Below are 10,884 nucleotides of genomic sequence, written 5' to 3' on the forward strand. Positions count from 1 at the left end.
TGGAAAACTGGAAACAGTGAGGGCCAAAGAAACATTTGGTCCGGCAACATAGATCATTAAAATGTCATGAACAGGCGCAGAAAATAATCAAAAAAAGGTAAATGGAATTCTGGCCTTTATATCATGAGGATTAAATACAAGTATGTGGAAATCATAGTTAAGCTATAAAAGGGCTTTATTAGCCCATGCCTCCTGCCTTGTGCTCAATTCTGGACACAAACACCTTAGGAAGGATATATTGGTTTCTGAGGGAGAGCTGTGTGGGTTTTACCGGAATGACATCTGAACTCCAAGGGGAAAATTACAAGGAGAGATGATGTAAACTGGGGTTTCCTAGAGTTTCAAAGGGTACGGTGTGATTTGATTAAGAATTCCAAGATATGAAAGGGGGAACAGATAGAGACAAAAGACTTCCACTGGCTTGGATCAAGGGCATAATTTAAATACCGGAGCCAGATCTTTCAAGAGTGGAATTAAGAAATACTTTCATTGTATGAGGCCTTATATGAAAGAAATTCATGTTGAATTTTAATGTGATGTTGTGTATTCTAAAACAGGGTTGTTCATGAATATAGAAGGAATGGTTAGTAATTTGGCAGATGACACCAAAATTGGTGGTATAGTGGACAGCGAAGAAGGTTATCTCAGAGTACAACAGCACCTTAATCAGATGGGCCAATGGGTCGAGGAGTACCAGATGGAGTTTAATTTAGAGAGGTGTGAGGCGTTGCATTTTAGTAAGATAAATCAGGGCAGGACTTATATGCTTAATGATAGGGCCATTGGGCAAGTTGCCAAACAAATTGAGGTCGGGGGTGCAGGTTGATAGTTCCTTGAAAGTAGAGTCGCAGGTAGACAGAAGAGAGAAGAAGCCATTTGGTATGCTTGCCTAAATTGGTCAGTGTGTTTAATATAGGAGTTGGGAGGTCATGTTGCAGCTGTACAGGACATTGCTTAGGTCACTTTTGAATACTTTGTGCAATTCTGGTCTCCATGCTGTAGAAAGAATGTTGTCAAACTTGAAAGCATGCAGAAAACATTTCCAAGGACGTTGCTGGGTTGGAGGGTTTGAGCTACAGGGAGATGCTGAAAAGGCTGGGGCTGTTTTCCCTGGTGCCTTCCAGGCTGAGGAATGACCTTTTATCGGTCTATAAATTCATGAGGTTCATGAATAGAGTGAACAGCCAAAGTATTTTTCCCAGTGTAGGGGAGTCCAAAACTAGAAGACATGGTTTAAGGTAAGAGAGGAAACATTTCAAAGGCACCAAAGGGGAGACCTTTTCACACAGAGGGTGGTGCGTGTATGGAATGAGCTGCCAGAGGAAGTGATAGAGGGCTGGTACAGTCACAACATTTAAAAGGCACCTGGATGGGTATACAAATAGGAAGGGTTTCGAGGGATATGGGTCAAATGCTGGCAAGTGGGATGAGATTAATTTAGTATATCTGGTCAGCATGAACAAGTTGGACCAAAGGGACTGTTTCTGTGCTGTACATCTCTACGACTGTGACTCTAAATCCAAACAAGGGAACGTATGAGGAATGTATGAGGAGGCAAGTTTGTTACTGAGGATTGGGAAAAATACATAATAAGATTTTGTAACTGACAGGCAAAGGATAGCATTTAAAGAAATACCACATAGTCTACAACAGATAAACACCCCTTTAAAGCATAAACAATAACGTGAGAATGTGAGCTGCTGATAGCTAACAAAAGAATTTACAGATTGCATATATCAAAGGAAATGACTCACTATGATAGTGCACTTTAGAACCCTATAAAGGCTGACAAGGAAACTGAGAAAGGAAAGTAAAGGAGAATACAATCTAGTAAAAAGCATAAATGTAAACTGTAAAATCTTATTTAGGTAAATGATGAGAAAAGGATTAACTAGGAAAAACATGACCTATCACAAGTGGAGATCGGAGAAATTATAATGGCAACTGGGAAGTGATGGAGAGGGAAGGGATAACTACCAGGCAGTTTGAGAAAACCAGGCAGCGAGTCCAGCTATCCCCTGAGCCTGTTGTGGTTGAAAATCAATGCTCCTTTTTGGAAACTGGTGAAGGCAATGGTTCCTCAGGAGAGTCTAACGAAGGCCAAACCCATGGCATCATGGGTGAGTCAGCTGGGGAGGAGGAAGACCTCTAAAGTTACAACAAATGGCAGCAATTCTGAGGATTAGGAGATTTATAGAGGAGAATCTAGAAACTGATAAATAAAGGGAGAATAGCATATGAATGCAATCTCGTACACAAAAAATGAAAACGGACTGTAAAAGCCTCAGTAGGTACATAAGAAGTACATATTTGGCTAAACACATGTGGGTCCAGTAAAGACATAGTCAGGAGAATTTATGATGGGGAATAGAGAAATGGCAGGGAATCTAAATTATCACCTTGCGTCTGTTTTCACTGAGAAAGATGCAAGGAATCTCACAGAAGTAGAGATGCAAGTGGCTAGGAAGAATGAGGAATTGAAGGAAATTTGCATTGATAAGAATATTGTACTGGAGAAATTAAAGAGGTTGAAAGTTGATAAATCCCCAGGACTCGATGATCTTCACCCAAGAATATTGAAGAAGATGGCTATTGAGACTGTCGATCCTTTGGTGATTATCTTCCAAAATGTTCGAGATTCGAGAATGTTTCCTGTGGATTGGAAGGTAGCAAGTGTCAGCCCACGATTTAGGAAGGGAGCGAGAGAGTAAACAGTGAACTATAGAACTATTTGCCTTGCATCAGTAGTAGGGAAAATGCGAGAAATTGTTATAAAGGATGTGATAAATAGACACCTGATTGTTAATGATCTGATTGGGCATAGTCAGTATGGATTTGTGATAAGATATTATATTTGTTGCACTTGAGTTAGTAACAAAACTGGTAAAGAAGAGTTAATAGATGTAGTAAATGTTGATTATTGGAAGATTTTTGATGAATTCCCCCATAGAAGGCCGGCTTGAAAGATTGAAGCACATGGGATAAGAGAAAATTCATGGCTAAGGATTAATGATTGGCTAACAAACAGAAAACAATGTCGGAATAATTGGACCATTCTTGTGCTGGCAGGCAATGACTAGTGGAGAGTACCATGAGGATCAGTACTGGGCCTCATCTATTCACAAAATGTATAAAAGATTTGGAGGTGGGGACAAAATGTAATATTTCCACATTTGCAGAAGATACAAAGCTGAGTGTGTTTTGTGAGGTTCATGTAAAGTGATTCAGAAGTTTTTGGACAGGCTAAGTGATTGGACATGACCATGGCAGAAGGAATATAATGTGGAAAAATGTGAGGTTATCTACTTTGGGAGGAGAATACATGTGCAGAATAATTCTTAAGTGGTGAGAGGTTAGAGTGTGTATGTGGTCAACAGGAAGTTGTTGATAAGTTCTGAAGGCTAATATGCTGGTACAGCAAGCTATTAGGAGGGCTAATGGAATTTATTGCAAGAAGATGTAAGTACAGGAGTAGTGAAGGCTTGCTTCACACCACATCTGAAGTACTGTGCGTAGTTTTGTTTTCACTATCTTAGAAAATCTATCGTTGCTGTAGAGGGAGTGCAAGAACAATTGACTGGAATTGTTCCTGAGATGGTGGAACTGTCTCACAAAGAGAGATTGGGGAACTCGGCCTATATTCTCTTGAGTTTTGAAGAATGAGAAGTGGTCTCATTGAAACGTGCAAAATACTGAAAGGAATAGACGCAGGCAAGATGTTTCCTCTGGTTGGGGAGTCTAAAACCAATTAAAAGCAAATTAAAAATCAGAGGAATGTTATGTAGGCCTGGGAAGAGGAGAAATTACTTTACTCAGAAGCATATGACCTTTGGAATTCTCATTCTTTGAGACTGTTTAAGATAGAGTCTGATAGATTTCTAATTTCCAATGGTGTAAAGGGGAAGTCGTGAGTAAAAGTCGGATTTTGATCAGCCATAATTGTTAAATGGCAGGGCAGGCTGAACAAGCTGAGTGGCCGACTCCTGTTTCTAAGTTCTTAAATAACTAATTATTTTTGTCTGTTTTCATAGAAGAAAACATAGAAAATATTATGCAATCAAAGGACTTGTGAAACTGAAGAATGAAAATAAAAATGGTATTATTAAAGATGTAGTACATGAAATATTGATTGGATTGAAAGATGACAACTTCATTGGGCAGCATCCCAGACAATAGTAATAAAAATAATGGACACATTTGTGGCTATCTTTCAAAATTCAGGATTCTGCGAAGGCCCCTGCAGACTGCAAAGGAACAAATCCCTTTTTCCAGACCTTGTTCTATGGTCAATCACCCAAGGCATGGCTCAGTCTTACTCATCAGAGACTAGAAGGACTTAAAAAGTTCCACGTATAATTTCCTTAAGGTATGCGTCCTGAATGAATTTGCTCAGAATTTCCTGGAATAATGTGACTAACAAGTTAAGTTGAAGTTCATGCTGCATTTTGACCTGTCATGTTATGTTTAAATTCTCTGAGAATCTCATGAGCACATCTCAGGAAGTGAAAACCAGTTTCATGGGAAAATATGAAGGAGAAACAGGAATAGACAGTATGGACCCTTGTGCCCACTCTGCCGTTCTGGACTCCCCGGTCACCAAAACCATGGTTGATCCTCTGTCTCAACTTCGCTTTCCTACTCATTCCAAAATCTCTCGATTCTTTGGGAGACCAAAAATGTGTTTGTCTCAGTCTTAAGTAATATTCAATGATGGGGGATTCACAATCTTGTGAAGTAGAGAATTCCAAAGATTGACAACATTCTGAGTGAACAAGTTTCTCCCATCTCAAGTCCTAATGGTTTGACCCTTTACTCCATAACAAGGTTCCCACGTTTCAGATTTCCCAGCCAAGAGAATCAGTATCTATCCCGTAAAACCCTATCAGACTCTTGTACGTTTCAATGAGATCACCTTCTATTCTTCTAAACTCCAAAGAGTATAGAAACTACTTTCTCAGACCCCACATTATTGGACAATCCTCTTTTCCCAGAAACCAATCCGGTGATTCTTTGCTGTATCGCCTCCAATGCCGGTATGTCCTTCTTTAGATATGAAGACCAAACCTATGCACAGTATTCCAGGTGGTATCTCACCAAACTCCTGTCCAATTGCAGCAGAATTTCCTTATTCTTGTTCTCATCCCCTTGGAATAAAGGTGAAGCAAGTGGAAATCAGCTTGGACACATGGACCCCAACAAAATATTGAACTTACACTGCAATCTTTAAGTCTATTTTGAACATGGAGATTGCAATTTGACCATTAAAGATATTTTATGCCTATTAGACACTGGGAGGTTGAAGAAAATATAGTCAAAGAGGGAAGAAGGTGTGTAGATCCATTTCTATCAGGGCTGTTGTGAGCATATGGGATGGCAGGATAGACATATGAAGAGAGATCGGATCAGTTAGATGATATTCACTGGATTTTACAAGAATGAGGGGGGAGGCAATGTAATAGTGGCAATATTTCTGAACTGTTAGTCCAAAGACCCAAGTAATGTACTACGGCCTCAGATTCTAATCCTGCCACAGCAGATGGTGAAATTTGAATTCAATAAAAATGTGGAATTAAGAATCTAATGATGACCGTGCAACTATTTGCGATTGTTGGAAAAAGACCCATCTGGTTCACTCGTGTACTTGAGGGAGGCAGAAGACAGGAAACTATAGGCTGATTAGCCAAATATCGGTCATTGATAAGAGTGGATTATTAAGAATGAGATTGTGGAGTATGGGGAAATGCATGGTAAGATGGGGTGAGTCAGCAGGGGGAAGTCATGCCTTGTGAAATCTGTTAGAATTCTTTGAGGACATAATGGGCAAGTCAGACAAAGGAGAACCAGTGAATGTGATTTATTTGGATTTCCAAAAGGCCTTTGACAAAGTGCTGCACAAGAGGCTGCAAAATAAGATAAGAGCCGATGTTGTGTGGTGTTGGAGGAACACAGCAGGTGTTCCTCTGATGCTGCCTGACCTGCTGTGTTCCTCCAACTCTACACTGTATTGACTCTGACTCCAGCATCTGCAGTTCTTGCTATCTCCGAAAAGCCTATATTGTTAGGGACAAGATACTGGCACGGATAGAGGATTGGTTGATTGGCAGAAGGCAGAAATTGGGGATAAAGGGGTCTTTTTCAGGATGGCAGATGGTAACTAGTGGAGTTCCACAGGGGTCATGACTATTCACGTTATACATTAACGATCAGGACAAAGGAACTGAGAGCATTGATGCTAAATTTGCAGATGACACAAAGATAGGTGGAGGGACAGATAGTATTGAGGAAGTGGGGAGGCTGCAGAAGGATTTAGATAAGCTCGGCAAGTGGACAAAGAAGTTGCAGATGGAATACAATGTGGCAAAGTGTGAGGTTATACATTTTAGTGGGAAGAATAGAGGTGTAGGCTATTCTCTAAATGGGGAAAGGCTTTGGAAATGTGAAGCACAAAGGGACTTTGGAGTCCTAGTTCAGGATTCTCTTAATGCTAACATGCAGGTTTAGTTAGCAGTTAGGAAGGCAAATGCAATGTTGGCATTCATTTCAAGAGGTGTTAGGGGTGCCCATGACTGAGCAGCACAAAATGACCTGACTAACTCTGCAGAACATGGCTGACAGTAGGTAGAAAGCTTGGGAAAAATATTTGCTTAAATATAATCTCCGCAAGTAGAACAATATAGGTCTGTGCAATCAAGAGCTTGAATTGAGATGGAATATTCAGCTCCAAAACAATGGATAATTTGTTGTTTTTCTTGAATTATTTACAATATTAAGATTAGGTTCCAGTTAAAGATTCTTCAGATAATCACCAAGATAGGTTCTGGAGTAGTCGTAGATCCACATATATCCAAAAATCACTAAAATATTAAAGGAAAAGATTCAAATAAAGAGAATGGAAAATTTAAGAGAAAGTCAGTCTCAAATAGAAAAACCAGCCCCTTTGTTAGTAAAGGGAGAAAATGAACTGATGGTACAGAGACTCGCAGACATTGGAATGTGGATTTAATGAACCCGTTATGGGAGTCGCAAGGATAAAGATAGGGGTACCTAGTAAAAACAGTAAGAAATAAATTGTCCACAACTCATTTGCTAAAGAATGCCAACAGTAGGTGTAAACATAAAACTTTACATATAAATAACTTTATAGTAGAACTAATATTATGAATTTTGTGGCAGCGAGTAAGAACTATCTCCTATAATTAGGGCAGTGGGAAATATAAAATGAATAACAGAATTCAAGCAGTCTTTAGAGAAAAGGAAGTCTGGGACATGTCCAAAGGAGTATAACCATTAACTTTGGAAAGTGAATCAATAGGATGCATTGTAAGATCCCAAGGCCTGATGATTACAATATCTGGTAAACATCACGAGATCATGGAGAACCTAGGGCTGTCCATAGAGGTGTCCATCATTGATCAAGTGTTTCACAGGATTAGATGTGTAGATTAAGGAAGAAAGAACAATCACAATGTTGCATGTAAATATTGTAACATGAAATGTATAAAGATACTGTATCCCACTGGGAAAATCAGAGCAACATTGAATTCTCTTCCAATCTGAGCTATAGATTAAGGGGCTAATTGAGCCCTTATGTCAAGGCCAGATCCTGGTTGGTCTCTGGCCTCTCTCTGCAAGACACTGGTGTTTGCTTGAATAAACTACCACGTGCCTGAACTCTGCTGCCTCTAGAATTTTGTTCTGGTCGGGGTGCTCCGACAAGAGGGTTCAAAAACAAGAGCTTAGATATACTGCTAAAGCTGTATAAAGCTCTGATCAAACCTCATATGGAATATTGTGAGCAGTTTTAGGCCTGTATCTGATGTGTTGGTGTTGGAGGGGGTCCAGAGGAGGTTTACAAGAATAATCCCAGGGATGAATGGCTTGTCATATGAGGAATGATTGAGTCTGTACTCAAATGGAGTTCAGAAGGATAAGAGGGTTCTCATTGAAACTTTCAGAATACTAAGGGGCCTGGATAAAGTGGACTTAGAGATGTTTCCACGAGAAGGAGAGACTAGGACCCGGGGGTATAGCGAAAGGACATCCCTTTAGAACTGAGATGAGGAGGAATTTCTTCAGTCAGAGGTTGGTGAATCCATGGAACTCATTGCTGCAGAGGGCTGGGAAGGCTAAGTCATTGAGTGTATTTAAGACAATGATAGATATGTTCTTGATTAATAAGGGGAGCAAGGATTAGGGGAGAAGGCAGAAGAATGGGGTTGAGAATGGGGCCACAGTCAAATGACGGAGCAGACCTGATAGGCTGAAAGGCTATCTAGGTTTCATGGTTTATGGTTTTACGGTTATGGTCTAAGGCAAGGGATAGGCCATTAAGGGCTGGGATGAAGATACATTTCTTCAACCTGAGACTGGTAAGCCTATGGAATTCTCTGCTGCAGAAAGTGGTAGAGGCAGAAACACTGAATTTTTCAAGAAGGAGTTAGTTATAATTCTTAAGGCTAAAGGGATCAAAGAGTTTAGAGAGAAGGCAGGGACAAGGTATGGAGTTGGAAGATCGGGCGTGATCATATTGAAGGTGGATCAGGCTTGAAGGCCGAATGGCATATTTCTGTTCCTATTTTCTACATTGCTTTGTTTTAACATGAATTCCCTGAAAGCAGGTAACAATGTAGCTTTCTTCAGTGATATCAATGAAGAATACCACAGAAGCCATGCAGATATTGGCATGGGATGCTGCCTGCTCCCAAGCAACCAATGTAAGTATCTGTGACATTGCATGAACAAATTTCTTCCACAAAATGTTTTTTCCATTTTTAGTACAGATCTCTCTACAACCATGAAGAAGTATTTGAAAAGAGAGAAAACATGCAGCAACTCTCAGTGCGAAGACATCGATAACTTCAGTTGATCAATCTGTTGTGCTGAGAGTTTACAATAAACCATTCTCACCGCATTGGGTTTCAGAACATCTCAGACAATGAGTATGAAAATCAAAAACACAAAGTTATTACCCTCCAGGTTTCCTCTGATGAGTGACTGCTTTTCAATGATGATATTGTTGATGTTGCTGTTGAAGTTGGAGTTTTCGATGATGTTGCAGTTAACAATGATGTTGGAGTTGATGTTGTCGATGGTGTTGGTGTGGGACGCACTGTTGTTGGTTCACTGCATTCTACTGTAACACTCTGGATCTCGCCAGCTTCAAACATGACTTGGCTGGTGCAAGTAGCAGCTTTCTATAGATATAGAGAGGGGGGACTGGAATTCAGTCATAGTGCTCCAAAACAGAACAGGTCTTGCCGTAACACCACTTCCAAAACTAATCAGCTTTTCTCTTGCAATTGTCATTGTCAACAAATTAAATATGCATGCAGCTAGTCTTCCCCACCATCACCACCATCACCACCCCATGCCTAGCACCATCGTTAATTATTCATTCACAGGAAGAGGGTGTTACTGCCTAGCCCAGCATTTATTGCCCAGAGGGCAGTTAAGAGTCAACCACATTCCTGTGGGTCTGGAGTCACATGTAGGCCAGACCAGGTAAAGATGGCAGTTTCCTTCCCTAAAGGACAATGGCAAACCGGATGGAATTTTCCGACAATCGACAATGGATTTATCATTAGGCTCTTAATTCCAGACGTTTTTTTTGATTGAAAACAAATTGCACCATTTGCCATGGTGGGTCTTGAATGTGGGAACCCCAGAACATTATCAAGGTCTGCAAATTAACAGCTCAGCACTAACGCCACTAGGCCATCACCTCCTATTAATAAGTACCCAGAGAGGCCAAACCACCTCACCCCCACAACAACTGCATCCCTCTCTCTGGAAAATGTCTCAGTCCAGACTGAGTGGCTCTGCCATGGTTCAGTGACACCTCACTGCAGGTTGTTGTCCAGACTGTCTCAGAAAGGCAGGAACTCCTGATTCCCAGAGGCGGTTAGGGATGTCCTCCAATGTGGCTGTGGTGGTCTGGATAGAAGCAGCATTGCAGGTCAGCTGTTGTGTGGTCCATGCCTGCTCTAGCTGCCAGAGGATGAGGGGGAGGTCTCCTGTACTCCATACGGGTAAACAGGACTGGCTGTTCACAACCAAGTAACACTTGTAAGGGCATGAAGTGAGCGCAGGGAGATGTCAGATAGAAGGATTGCATGCATCAACATCAGATAGGCAATGGGAGTTTAGAAAAGTGAGGGGCAACTGACTGATGTCGGTAAAGTCCTGAATGGTCTTGACAAGGTGGACATGGAAAGGATGTTTCTTTTTGAGCCAAGAACGAGGCGGCACTGTTTAACAATTGGGGATCACCCTTTTAGGGCAGAAATTAAGAGTTTTTTTGTTTCTCCCAGAGAGTTGTGCAAGTTTGGAATTCTCTGCCTCAGAAGGCAGTGGAGGTGGTATCATTGGATACTCTAAGGCGGAGACAGATAGATTCTTGTTAGGCAACGGGATCAAAGTTTATCAGTGGTATGGGGGTGAAGAATTCAAAACACAGACATCTTATTGAATGGTGGAACAGGCTTGAGGGTTTGAATGGCCCTACTCCAGCTCCTAACCCATTTTCCTAAGCAACAGAATGCATAGGAGCCACCTCATGTGGTGGATGTTGTACCAATGGCATGACAGAGTGATTGGCAATCACTTATGAACATAGAACATAGAACATAAAACAGTACAGCACAGTACAGGCCCTTCAGCCCACGATGTTGTGCTGACCTATTATCCTACTCTAAGATCAAACCAATTTGCATACCCTACATTTTACTTACTGGGGAGGCCTCAGGATCTAGAACAGGCATGTGTTCCCATAAACTGCCCATGCCCCCATTGACAGGGCACTCAACCAATATGACTGCAGGAGAAACATGCAAACAACAGAAAGGAATGTACACAGAGCGGAGTGAACATTCCCAAACCTATTAC

General features: G+C 41.1%; 1 protein-coding gene across 3 annotated transcripts in view; it reads right to left on the bottom strand.

Annotated features, from left to right (window-relative positions):
• Window positions 1-10,884, bottom strand: part of LOC125483561 (mucin-2-like) — a 17,099-nt gene that overhangs the window by 5,147 nt on the left and 1,068 nt on the right. For all 3 annotated transcript variants that reach the window (XR_007262510.1, XM_048599425.1, XM_048599424.1), the window contains exon 3: window positions 8,970-9,194. Coding sequence is in view for 2 of the 3 variants with exons in the window: in XM_048599425.1 (XP_048455382.1) it covers window positions 8,970-9,194 (225 nt within the window). In the remaining variant the exon portion in view is untranslated. The remainder of the gene's footprint in view (window positions 1-8,969; window positions 9,195-10,884) is intronic.

The sequence above is a fragment of the Rhincodon typus genome, chromosome 7 (assembly GCF_021869965.1).
Source record: "Rhincodon typus isolate 14 chromosome 7, sRhiTyp1.1, whole genome shotgun sequence".
In the NCBI taxonomy this organism is placed as follows: Eukaryota; Metazoa; Chordata; class Chondrichthyes; order Orectolobiformes; family Rhincodontidae; genus Rhincodon; species Rhincodon typus.